This window comes from Peromyscus californicus, unplaced genomic scaffold (genome assembly GCF_007827085.1).
Source record: "Peromyscus californicus insignis strain IS unplaced genomic scaffold, ASM782708v3 Scaffold_2__1_contigs__length_46816999, whole genome shotgun sequence".
NCBI classification, from domain to species: Eukaryota; Metazoa; Chordata; class Mammalia; order Rodentia; family Cricetidae; genus Peromyscus; species Peromyscus californicus.
The window spans coordinates 10212920-10226108 of NW_026294540.1; the positions used below are offsets into that span (position 1 = coordinate 10212920).

General features: G+C 48.0%; 1 protein-coding gene across 1 annotated transcript in view; it reads left to right on the forward strand.

Moving 5' to 3' along the window:
- Nucleotides 1-13189, forward strand: part of Tbx5 (T-box transcription factor 5) — a 46469-nt gene that overhangs the window by 6642 nt on the left and 26638 nt on the right. Inside the window, exons 5-6 of the mRNA XM_052754822.1 lie at nt 1998-2150; nt 10949-11040. Coding sequence (XP_052610782.1) covers nt 1998-2150; nt 10949-11040 — 245 coding nt within the window. The remainder of the gene's footprint in view (nt 1-1997; nt 2151-10948; nt 11041-13189) is intronic.

Here is a 13189-nt window from a genome sequence, read left to right on the forward strand (position 1 = left end):
GGAGAAGGCTGGATTGTGACTCCAGTGCATAAATGGCCTGGGGCTCTCCTGGAGCAGGGTTAGGAGGTTTGGGGTACTCCTGTGGTTACTAACCAGGTACATTAAGTTAAGGTCCTGGGAGACTCTGCCTGTTTTCTTCCTCTGGCTGCCTCCTCATGAGTGCTGGGACCCTTGAGTGGTGGCTTCCATGGAGCCTTCAGCTGGCCGACCGACCGAGTCTGTCCCCCAATATTATTTCAGCTCTAAATTGTGCCTCTGTTTTTCTGACAGTGCTTTTGGGGGTCACTTTGGAGTAGACATCCAGGAAAGGTCCTTGGCCCTATCAACAAATACAGGCCACTTAGCAGGTTTTTTGTTTTTGTTTGTTTGTTTGTTTTTAGTTCCTTCTCCACAACCCAAGGAAAAAGAAAGAAGTACTCTACCCCAACTTTGAGACTAGAGTCACCCTGATGGAATTAGGGGCCATTAGATCACCCTCTTTCTGAAGTCTCCACCATGTCCCCAGCTGTCAAAGCAATTTGGTTAAGCCGGGAGGACGACAGCGCTGGCCCAGGGGCTGTGCCAGTCAATCCGGGGGCCCCAGTGCGTCTCTCGGTCGCCACACCGCCAGGGTCAGCCAGCGTCACTATAAGCCTGGGAGGTGGCCGTGTGTGTGTGTGTGTGTGTGTGTGTGTGTGTGTGTGTGTGTGTGTGTGTGTGTGATTAGAGATAGCCGTCCCCAGGCAGGAACGGAGGGGTTGCATCTCAAGGGCCTTGTTCAAGGGTTGGGCCCGGGATTCTGCAAGCCAGGGTCAGCAATGAAAATAATCAGAGACACCAAAAGGAATCCCACCCCTGGGACTTTTTTTTTTTCCCCCTGTGGGAAAAGCAGGCCAGGTTCAGGGAATGGGTAAAGGTGGCCTGTTGCATTAGGGAAGTTTGGGTGATCTATTAAACAGTCACCCTCCCTCCCCCTCAGCATCAAAATATGGGCGTCATCTGGATGGCAAACCTGGTTTTATTACTATGAATGCTTATGCAGCTGTCCTGACTCCAGCCAGAATGTGCAACCAGGGATCCTTCTCCATCTCCATCTCCTAATAATAGTAGTATGGTTGTAGCAATAACCACCACATCAGGAGGAGACTGCCCCACTCGGAGTAGCCTAGGAATGGAGAAGAACACAACCCCCTTCCCATCAGAGGTAGAGGTCTGTCTTTGAGTCCCAAATGTAAAAGAAAGGAAGCCTCCAGGGTCAATCAGTCGCTGCTTCAGTGGGGTTGACTGCGGGTGTGTGGGGGGGGCACTTACTTTCCCCATCTCACTGTTTAGGAAGCCAGACTCAGCTCTCACCTATAAACAGAGTCTCTCTCTCTCTCTCTCTCTCTCTCTCTCTCTCTCTCTCTCTCTCTCTCTCTCTCTCTCTCTCTCTCTCGTTGACTCCTCCTTTTCATGTTTCAAAACAAAGGACCTAGGTTTGAGGTTGATCTGGCTGGAGTTTCATCAGCCCTTGGCCTTCCTCAGGAGTTCGAGGAGGAGCCGGTGTGTGCCATGACTTTGTATGTATGTACATACGTTGTTCTTCCTGTCCCTCGAGGCCCCATTGATGTCCGGCAGGCCGGGCTTTCCCAACCCCCACCGGTTCCCGCCTCCGGACTTGCCAGGCTCCCGTTGGGGGCGGGAAGTGCCCTTATACACAGAGTTAATTTATTAAGCAAACTTTATTAAGAATTCTGATTTACTGCCTTGTGTGCTTTGGGTAGGTTCCTGGAATATTACCTTGACTTTCTTATGTGGAAATTGTCATTTTTGAAATGTTTCTTTTAAATGAAATCACTGGCCCCTTTTCAAAACAGAAGAGGAAAAAAAAAGACTATTTTTTTTTTCTTTCTGAGAGCCTATATAATAAAGCTAATTGGCAGTGAAGAGGGGGGAGGAGTAAGCATCTAGCTGGAGACAAAGGGAGTTTTGATTTTTTTTTTTCTTCTGACAATCTCATTTTCTCTGTTATTTTTTAGATTATCCTGAACTCCATGCACAAATACCAGCCCCGATTACACATCGTGAAAGCAGACGAAAATAATGGATTTGGTTCAAAGAATACTGCGTTCTGCACCCACGTCTTTCCGGAGACCGCGTTTATCGCGGTGACTTCGTACCAGAATCACAAGGTAAGCCCAAGTCTCTGGGAGCTGGGAGCCAGCAGGGAGGGCGGGCGGGGGGTGGGGGGGGGGGCGCTGGACGCATGCGCTAGGTCTTCACCGGAATGCAGTCCTTTAAAGACTGAGGGTGGGTCCACAGTCCGGCAGCCTCAGCTTCTACTCTCCTCCAGGGACCTGGGCAGGGGTCGAGTTGAAGCTGTTCGCATTATATTCATGGTGGGGGAGGATCTCTCTCTCTCACCCACCCTTTCCTCGTTAGAACCAAACTTGTCATGCGCTTAATTGGTGCGAGCCTGCAGAAAGGGTGGGAATAAAGGTGCATGGCTAATGCTACCCTTGGAGCGAATTGCCTTTTCCTTTGAGAGACCAGTGTCCCGGTTTTTAGAGGCCCCTCAAGTGGCAATGGGGCAGGTGGCGTAGCCAAGTCTAACGTACGTGTGTGTGTGTGTGTGTGTGTGTGTGTGTGTGTGTGTGTGTGTGTGTGTGTGTCGCTCCATGTGAGCTCAGTGAAAGCCGACTCCCTTTCATGGAGCCTCCCCCACCCCCACCCCCAATCTGGGTGAAGTTAGCTATAGGTTGTGAGGCTGGCAGGGCAGGCCGTAGAAGGATCATAGGCAAGTTTAGTTCCAGGTCATCCAGTGGAGGTCATTCTGGTGCTGGCTGGGGTGGTAGATAATGCCTCAACCAATCAATCCTGTTACAACCCACTGAGGGTAGTCTCTGAATCCAGACTGTAAGTGGCCCAGCCCTGTGATGGATGATCCCTTCCAGATCTAGGGAGAGCTTCCTTCCCTTGCCCCAGAAGAAACCCCTGCCCCCTCCCCAACACAATTACTTCTTGAAAGGAAAAGAACAGAGCTGACCCCACCAAGGGCAAAATGGTGAGGTCAGCTGCCCTGACTTAGCGAAACTTAAGTCTACCCTGAGTCGCACTTCCAGAGATGGGCTCCCTCCCTCGGTGACTCTGCAAAACCCAATCCTTCTGTGACCATAAAGGTTCCCGGACCGCCCACAAGGGCCACAAATACCTCAGCCACCTCCCACTCAGGCAAGCCTAGGTTCCTAGAGGAAGGGTAGGGTGTGTGTGTGTGTGTGTGTGTGTGTGTGTGTGTGTGTGTGTGTGTGTGTACATATAAAATGACCTTTAAAAAAGTGGGTCCCTGGATCCATGGCATGGTCTGAGTTCCGTCATGATGATGTTATGACATCTGTACTGTGTGTGATCTGTGAACATTCATGTCCCTTTCTTTGCCTCCCATCACTGTTTTTAACTTCATACAGTATGCACTTTTTGATGTTCGTTTTTTGAGCATGCTGGTGTTTGAACTCACAGCTTCAAGCATTGCTAAGCATACATCCTGCCACCGAGTTGCATTTTTGGCCTCTTGAAGATTGCTATGTCACGTGTGACATGTGGATATATACCCCCAACACTGTCATATTTGTGTGTGTGTGTGTGTGTGTGTGTGTGTGTGTGTGTGTGTGTGTGTGTGTGTGTCTCGGGGTGGGGGGCGGTGGTTATACATGTGCTATGGTTTGTTTGTCTAGGTCAGAGGACAACTTGTGAGTTTGTTCTTTTTTTTTCTGAGTCCCGGGATTTGAACTCAGGTCTTGATGCTTGGAGGCAAGCACCCTTACCTGCTGAGCCAATTTTGCTGGCTCATGTATGAGTTTTGAGCACAGTCTAAAGATCTGCCAGTGTGGGTCTCCAGCCACGCTTTTGGGTGTGTGTTTGATGACCGCACAGAAACTCCCCCACCCCGGAATTGCTTCCTGTATTAGTTGGGTGTGGGACTCCAGTTGAACCGCACATGGAGGCCTTTTTAGCCAGGTGGAGAGGTTTTGGACACACCGAAGAGGGGGTTTCACAGGAGACAAGTTTCTACCCGCCTCCCCCCCATCTTCCACAGGATCTTCCCTACTTCTTACCTGTGGAGTCCCAAAGTCGTTCATTTTCTTTGTGAAGAGCCCAAAAGTGATACACTTCCCAGTCAAGTTCAAGACCCTAGAAAACATTCCTCGGGTGGATATACGATGTGTGACTGAAATAACTGGGCCATGGTTTCTTATGATTTGTGGACAGCGTCTCCAGCTTTATTGTCCCAGCTGGAACGGGTGTTGAGAAGGCTGAGGGCATGGGTAAACCAGCTGAGATGTTAACACCGCATGGATTAAGGGGTGGACCCGGGGAAGGGGGAGGGGCAGAGTGCTCAGACCCAAAGGCAGAATCTGACTCAGTGTCCCATCTATAAAATGGGAATCACAACAGCATCCACTTCATGAGATCCTTGGGAGGATTACATAAGAAAATCACAAAATAATCCCTGGGGATGGCATAAGCGTCATGATGAGGTAATGGTGTGGTTCTAGCCACTGGTGAGTTGGTTTGCCGGTCAGCTCTGTTCAAAATTTTCAATTTTTTTTTTTTGGCGGGGGGGGGGGGGGGGGGGGGGGGGGGGGGAGGAACTCTTTGCCTGCTCACTGTCACTCCTTGGTTATATTAAAATCTGAATGACTGTCATTTTAAAATTAGGTCTGTTATTGTGGTTGAAAAAAATAACTCCAAATGCTGGTCCTTGTGATCATTGTCAATCCAGAACTTACTTGTTTTGTTTTGGATGACAGAATTTGGGAGGGGATATTCTGGGTGAGTGGACAGCCAGGAATACCTGAGGAATGCAAGCCGCTGTTTGGGGAGGGGTTCAAAGATCTCAGTGTCCCTGGGATGCTTTCTTCAGGCCAGCCAGGTGCCAGGTAAGGAGGAGTATGTGGCAGGGCTCCTTTCTTAGGCAGTAAGGCACCTACCCACCCTTTCAGCACAGGACTCTCAATGGCGAGCTGTATTTCCTCAGCCCAGCTGTGATCCTACGCTGGATTTGGGAGTTATTTCCCCAGATGTTTGACAGCCTGAAAAAGGAAAAAAAAAAAAAAGATATTTAAAAACTCGACTCTTCCCCAGCCACGACGTTCACTCCGGGGGAAACACATTTTTGTTTGGGTTCTCTCCGCAGTTGTCAGCAGCCCCCAGCACACTGCCTAGAAATATGTAGGTGTTAAACACAAGTCACTGGGGCATTTCATTTCCCGGCTCTTACTACAATGGCTGTGTATGCAAGCATGCATATCCCCAACATTAACTGACTTTTCCATTCCAAGGCACTTTCTTCCAGCTTAAGTCCTTGTGTATGGAGTCCATATTTATGAGGTACGAGCTTTCTGGTCTGGACCAGGAAATGAAGCCTCTAATAGAGAGACATAATTAAGATTTTTTTTGGCTCTTGTGAGCTGGTTTTTTTTTCCCCAAAAGCAAGAATTTGCAACAATTATTTTCATTAATTTTTACAACTGCTGTCTCACCAGTTGGAGCGGGCATTTATATTTGCCCCCCCCCCCACTCTCTCCTTCCCCGGATATCCGGTTTTAGGCTGATTTTGGAAGGGAGTGCTTTTGTATGGTCAATAGAAGTAGGTTTCCCTGGAGCATTTGGGTAGGTGCAGGGCTTCCAGGTGTGCGGATTTGGGGGCTCATAAGCTGACGTGCAGCCTACAGTTTATAGACTGGTTTATAGTGTAGGAGGCCGTGTGCAAAATTTAAATGTGTTTCACCACAGAGTCTGTCTAGAAGGATTTCTCGAGGATGATTCTGTGTGTGTGCACATGTGTGTGTGTGTGTGTGTGTGTGTGTGTGTGTGTGTGTGTGTGCCTGTGTGTGTTGTATATGCCTGTAGTGTGTGGGTGTGTACACGTATGTGTGGTGTGTGTGTGTACACACACACCACACATATGTACATACGTGGATGTTAGTCTGTGGCGTGTGTGTGTGTGTGTGTGTGTGTGTGTGTGTGTGTGTGTGCACTATGCACACAAGTGGAGATGACAACTTGAGGGGGTCAGTTCTCTCCTTCCCTCCCATTGGTCCTAGGGCTAGAGCTCAGGTTACCAGGCTGGGTGACAAGCACCTTTACCAGCTAAACCACCTCACTGGCCCCGCCTTCTCTCTGAGACAGGGTCTCTCACTGAGTCCAAAGCTTAGCAATTGGCTAGACTGGCTAGCCAGTGAGTTCCTGGGGATCCCGCCATCTCTGCACCCCTAGATCCTGTGCTAGAGGCCATCTACCCCTGACCCATCCATCACCCCAATCCTCCCTAGCAATGCATATATCCTGGAGGTGTCTATGCAGTCCCTACAAGAAGGGCAGCTGGGGTGTGGAGCAGCACTGAGCAATGGATCAGTGTGTGCAAGGCCCTGGGTTCTGTTCCCAGCACCGCCTTAAAGGACATATTCAAAATCAATGCGTTTAAGTGTATCTATAACTATTTTTTATCCTATGCAATGGGTTTTGTTTTTGTTTGTTTGTTTGTTTGTTTTTGAGACAGGGTTTCTCTGTGTAGCTTTGGATCCTGTCCTGGAACTCACTCTGTAGCCCAGGCTGGCCTCGAACTCACAGAGATCCGCCTGGCTCTGCCTCCTGAGTGCTGGGATTAAAGGCGTGCACCACCAACACCTGGCCTTGTTTTGTTTTTAAACAGAGTCTCAGTAGGGGCCTTGAACTCATGACCCTCCTGCTTCAGTCTTGTACATGGTGGAATTACAGGTGTGAACCACCATGCCTGGCTGCTGTCATAGATTTGTACAAATTAAGGAATAGTGAAATTGTGAGTGACCTGAAGTGACATAGAATCAATGTGAGCAAAAAAGTATTGTGTGTGTGTGTTAACTGTTTTTGACTTTTTGAAAAATGATTGTTTGAATATTATGTCTGTATGTATATGTCTGTGCATATGTGTGTGCCTGGTGCCCACAGGGGGGGGGGGGCGGAATAAGGCATCAGATCCCAGGGAACTGGAGTTACAGGCACTTGTGAGCCACCATATGGGTGCTGGGAATCAAACCTGGGTCTTCTGGAAGATCAGCCAGTGCTCTTAACTACTGAGCCATTTCTCCAGCCCAGCAAAAAGCTTTTATTATTAATTTTTTTAAGACAAAAATAAAGCCCATGTTCTTCATTTTTTTTTCCTTTGGCCAATTTTTGGGTCCTGAGTTCTTAGTGGGACAGTGGAGTTCTGGGCTCTGATGTAGCCCTGGGTTCACAGCCTTATAAGTCCTCAGTGTTACAGGGACTGGCAGGGCTCAGCTTTAGGGACTGGGGTGGGGGGAGGGGTGGGAACGACTTGACTGAGAATTATTCCATCCTGTTAAAATGTCCTAGTTATTGTTATTTTGTTTGTTTATAATAGAGTCTCATGTAGCCCAAGCTGGCTTTGAACTCAGTGTATATAGTCAATGACCTGGAACTTTTAATCCTCCTGCCTCCACTGCCTGAGTGATGCAATTACAGGTGTGTGCCATGTGTTTTATTTATGCTTCTGCATTTGGACCCAGGACTTTCTATATGTTAGGCATATGTTAACTAAACTGCATATATAACTAGACTGCATACCAGTCCAAATTATTTATTACTATTATCATTATCATCATCATCGTCATTATTATTATTATTATTATTATTACAGGGTCTTGCTCTGTAGCCCAGAGTAGCCTCAAACTCTTGATCTTCCTTCCTCAGCCTTCAAAATGCTGAGATTATAGGTATGTGCCAGCATACATGAATTTATGTGATCAAGTTTTCAGTTAGTCTTTGCAAATTCATTTTAAAAAGTTTGTCCTTCGTTGGATTGTGCTTTTTGACAAAGTCTTAGAAGGACAGGCAGACCTCTGAATTCAAAAGCACACATTTCAAAGACAATTTTCTGAAATGATTTTTAGACTCTCGCTCACACTGAAGAGTCAAGACAAAATCAGAAAGCGACAGGTACGATATGCAGGCCTGTGATGGCAGCACCCAGGAGGCTGAGGCAGGAGGATCAAGAATTAGAGGCTAGAATCCAGGAGAATCCAGGCATGCCAGAGTTACTTGGTAGTCAATAAGAAGATGACAAACTCTCTTTTGACATCCACAGGAAGTTCTGAAACCAAAGCCTGCCTTCTGGTTTTAAGGAGAAAATCGATGCCATTAGAGAAGGTTCTAGAATGAACCAGTCCTGAACTAAAACTCTCTCACGGAGAACTAGAAAGTTCATGGATGGGATCGAGTCTCTCTCTGTGTCCATCTAATTCAAACACTGAGAACTGTCTCAGCCACTCAGCAGTGCACACACTTCAGAAAATGAACCTTGCCTCCCCAAGCATAATGAGCCGAGTAGAATCCCTGGGACCCACAGGGGTGGAAGGCGAACACTGACTCCCACAAATTGTCCTTTGTCCTCCACAGCAATGCATCACCACCACCCCCACACTTAAATAATTTCATGATAAATTTAATAACTTCTCTTAGGGCCAGTGAGATGACTTAGCTTGCAATGCACCCGCTGAGCAAGCTTGGGGACCTGAGTTCAATTCCTAGAAGGTGTGTAAAGACAGAAAGAGAGAACCACTTCCATGAGACCCTCCTCTGACTCAGTATGTGCTGTGGCATACACACAGTTACATATACACACACATTAATAATAATAATAATAATAAATAGGGGCTGAGAAGATGGCCCAGTTGGTAAGAGCACACATACCTCTCTTTCAGAGGACTTGAGTTTGGTTCCCAGCACCTGCATCAGGTGGTTCACAACTACCTGTAACTTTAGCTCCAGGGGATCCAGTGCCCTCTTCTGGCCTCTGCAGGAACCTGCACCCATGTGCACAAGCACACAACACACACAGAGACACATAATTTAAAATAAGGTAAATCTTTTTTAAAAATAATGGTTGATTTTTAAATATTTCGTAAATACACACGTTCCCTCCCTCGATTTTGGTTTTGTTATGTTTTGTTTGTTTGTTTTGGTGTGTGTGTGTGTGTGTGTGTGTGTGTGTGTGTGTGTGTGTGTGTGTGTTTATGGTTTTTCAAGACAGGGTTTCTCTGTGAAACATCCTCAGCTGTCTCGGAACTTGATTTGTAGACCAGGTTGGCCTAGAACTCACAGAGATCTGCCTGCCTCTGCCTCCCGAGTGCTGGGGTTAAAGGTGTGCACCACCACCGCCCAGCCCGCCCCCATTTTTTATTAACTAGATCCATTTCTGCAGCTTCTTTGCTCCCCACTCAACCCCCAATCAATCCCATCCGTGAACTTTCCAGTTCTCCGTGAGAGAGTTTTAGTTCAGGACTGGTTCGTTCTAGAACCTTCTCTACTGGCATCGATTTTCTCCTTAAAACCAGAAGGCAGGCTTTGGTTTCAGAACTTCCTGTGGATGTCAAAAGAGAGTTTGTTATCTTTTTATTAACACCAGGTAACTCTGGCACACCTGGATTCTCCTTTGTCATGCGGAGTCGTGAGGACAATATTTCTGAGTAAAATAATTTTGAATAGAAAGGGAGTTGATTTAAACAAAAACCGTAGCTAGGTGTGGGGGCTCATACTTGTAATCCTATAATCCTAGCACTTAGAATTACCTTAGGCTAGAGGCCAGCCTGGGCTACATAGTGAGGCCCTGTTTCAGAAAAACAAAAGTAAATCAAATTTTAAAAAATCTTAAATGGGAGCTGGCTTGGCAGACAAAGTACCTTGCGGCACACACCTGAGGTCTGGAGTTCGCATCACTAGCAACCACACAAATGCTGAGATGTCATGGCTAGGGTGCCTATAATCACATTACTCTGGAGGTGGAGATGGGAGGAGCCTTGGGGCAGCTGGATAACTAGGCTAGTTGAATCTGCAAGTTCTGGGCTCATGGGAAGAGTCCCTGCCACACCAGATAAGGTGGAGAAAGACCCAGGAAGAAGCCTAGTGTCAACTTTGGGCCCTCACATGCATGCTCCTAAACATTTGAACATGCATGCATGCACACAGGCATGTAAAGAAAACAAAACAGACCACAATTTAAGGGAAGCAGTATATGGACACTCTTAGATGTGGCTGTGACCCCAAAGGGGAACCCTGAGCTGCCGATGGTAGTCATAATGCCCTGGTGTCTGTCACGTGATTCTGTGTGACAGTTAAACTCACACACAACTTTTAGGAAACACTTGTAGCAAATTCCATATGGAGGAGGTCTGCCACCTGGATCCACTAGTCCATTGACGCTAATATAATATGTGTTGATGGCTTACATTAAAGTGCTGGGCCTTGAACCAAAACATGAAAAAACACACAGTTCTGCTTCAGGGTTGTGACACAGATTTTAAAGACAGAGTTTCCACTTCCCTGCCTAGAAAAACCACAGAGGGTCGGAGCCGCGGGACGGCTACCATCTGCGGGAGGCTCAGATGTTGGTGTTTATCGTACTGGGCAGTGTTTGACACCTGGGCTAGTCAGTGCTGTCTGCAAAATGGTGAAATGGGGCATGACCGGACCTTTGAAAGCAATGATCAAGATGTGTTTTCTGCGATCGGGAGATTACCACATTGTGCGGGATATGCAGTCACCACGTCAACACTCACGGCTTCCTAAGGAAGAAGAGCCAAATGTTGAGGCTTCCTTTTCCTTTGAAGTGCAAAATGCTCAACACACACATGTGCATGTATGTGCGCACTCACACACACACACACACACACACACACACACGATGCAGAATATGACTCCAATTAATGAGTAAAACCAAAGGCAGGTTTTCCCCTTCCTTCTCACAACCGTCTGACCTAGGACATTTTTCAAAGCCTCCACTCCGATGGGGAGTCCCGTCACTGTGACAGGCTGTATTGTGTCCGGAGCCTCTTTTCCACAACGTTTGTTGTGCGCACTTGTCCCCAGGTCCTCCTGTGTGGTAATCAAATATGAACCAACTTGTTCCCCCTCCTCCTCCTCCTTCTCCTCGCAGATTACACAGCTGAAAATTGAGAACAACCCCTTCGCCAAAGGCTTCCGGGGCAGCGATGACATGGAACTGCACAGGATGTCTCGGATGCAAAGGTAAGAAATCGGGTCAACAACCCCCGCCCCCCAGCGTTGATGCCATCCAACCGAGAAAGAGATCTCATTCCCTTCTCTCTGTCCCTGTCTGTCTGTCTGTCTGTCTCTCCCTCTGTAAGTTAAAGGTCAACACAGGTACCTTCCTCAATCCCTCCTCTACCTTATTTTTTTTTTTTTTTTTTTGAGAGAGTCTCTCACTGAACCTGGGCTCCCTGATTCAGCCAAGCTGGCTGGCTGTGGAGCTCCAGGGATCCTTCTGTGTCCACCTCCCCACAACTGGGATTACAGACCAGCCTCACTGCGCCTGGATTTTGCCATGGGTTCTGGGGATCTGAACTCAGGTCCTCACACTGGTGAGGCAGGCACATGATGGAATGAGCCATCTCCCCGCCCCCCCCCCCCCCGCCCCCTTTTCTGATAACCTTTATGATCTGGATGGATGCTTTCAGGCAGCCTGCAGTGTGAACGTCTGGGTGGGAGACTAGAATCCAGCTGGCCAGGGACCCAATACTGTATGCCTCCTCTTCCTTGTGTCCCTCCCCTCCATGAAACCCTTCCCCTTCTCCCCTCATCCATCTCAGCTGATGAAGGCTGTTCTTTCGGCAACAGCTTTCCATAAACGAGAGAGAAGTGAACAACTCCGTTTCCTGGGGGGTGGGGGTGGGGGTGGGGTGAAACACAGACCAACTTGACACCAGGTGGTGTCCAGGGCACCTCAGGGGGTGGGGGGTGGGGGTGGGGGTGCGAGTTGGCAGCCAGTGCTAGAAATCAATTGCTAGTTTTACATATCCTGTGGTCGCAGTCGCTGATATGACAAATAGAAAGGGTGGGAACAAACGGAGAGAGGGAATCGGGTCTGACTGAAGTGATTGAACTAGCAAGGCAGTTTGTCGATTATTCTCTCAACTTCCAGCTCGACCTGCTGCAGGGCAAGAGAATTAGAAATCATATCTCAATCCCCTTGATCACAAGCACACAGATACACATGCATGCATACACAAACACACACACACACACACACACACACACACACACAGATATACACATACTCTCTTTCTCTCTGTCTCTCTTTCCCTCTGAGTGTGTTTAGTGATTCAGAATAAAATGAAATCATGGATGACATTCTGGAAGAGAAGGAGAGGGAAAGTCAGTTAGATTCGAGACATGGTCATTCAAAGAAGGGTGAAGGACCAAACACAGAGAGAGGGGTGGAGACCCCATGGTCTTGGAGTCTAAACATTGCGCTAAGAACCGCGTGCTGTGAAATTAATTTAATTAAAAATGTTATTTTATTTGTATGGATATTTTCCCTGCATATATGTCCATGTACTATGTACATTCAGCGCCTATGGAGGTCAGAAGAGGGTGTCAGATCCCTTGGAACTGGAGTTACAGATGGTTGTAAGCTGCCATGTGGGTGCTGACAATCAAATCCAGGTCTTCTGGAAGAGCAGCAGGTGTTCTTAACTGCTGAGCCATCTCTCCAGCCCCAGGAATATTTAAATTCAATATTCTCAAAATGCAGTTTTAAATCGGCACTTGCTGTAGTCCTAGGGTCAGAGGAGCCTGTGCCAACAAAAATCCCATCTAAGCAGAGATGGATACAGCTACCTGAGGCCCCCAGACAGCCAAGTTCAGAGTCACATCCCACGCTGGTGGTGACTTTGCTACAGAGGTAGCAATGGCCACCCTGAAGCCCTGTCTGAGAGCTACAGGTGAAGGTCCAACCTGGACCACCTTGTAGAAACCCAGGCCTCCAAAGGGTCTTAGCATCGCCCACCTCTCCCATCCTTCCTGCAAGGGATGGTGAATTGAAGAGGTCAGGGGGCAACCTCCTTCTCCAGCCTCACCGGTCCTGAGGAGTGTATCTCTTTCTGTGCTGAGGACCGAATTCAGGCTCGTACACACGATAAGCCCATGCTCTACTGCTGAGGTCCTCTCCCGGCCCGATTCCTCTTGGTGCATCTTAGCATTCAGCACCCGCCTTCCTGCCAGACTGAACTCCAACCATCACCCTCCTTGAGGGCCGCAGCCTCTTGACTTACACTGACGGCGGCCCCTTTCTCCTCTGGAGTCTTCTCCAGGCAGTCCCACAGAGAGCCTTGGAAAACAACCGGACAGGATCACTGCACACGGGAGAACCGTTCAG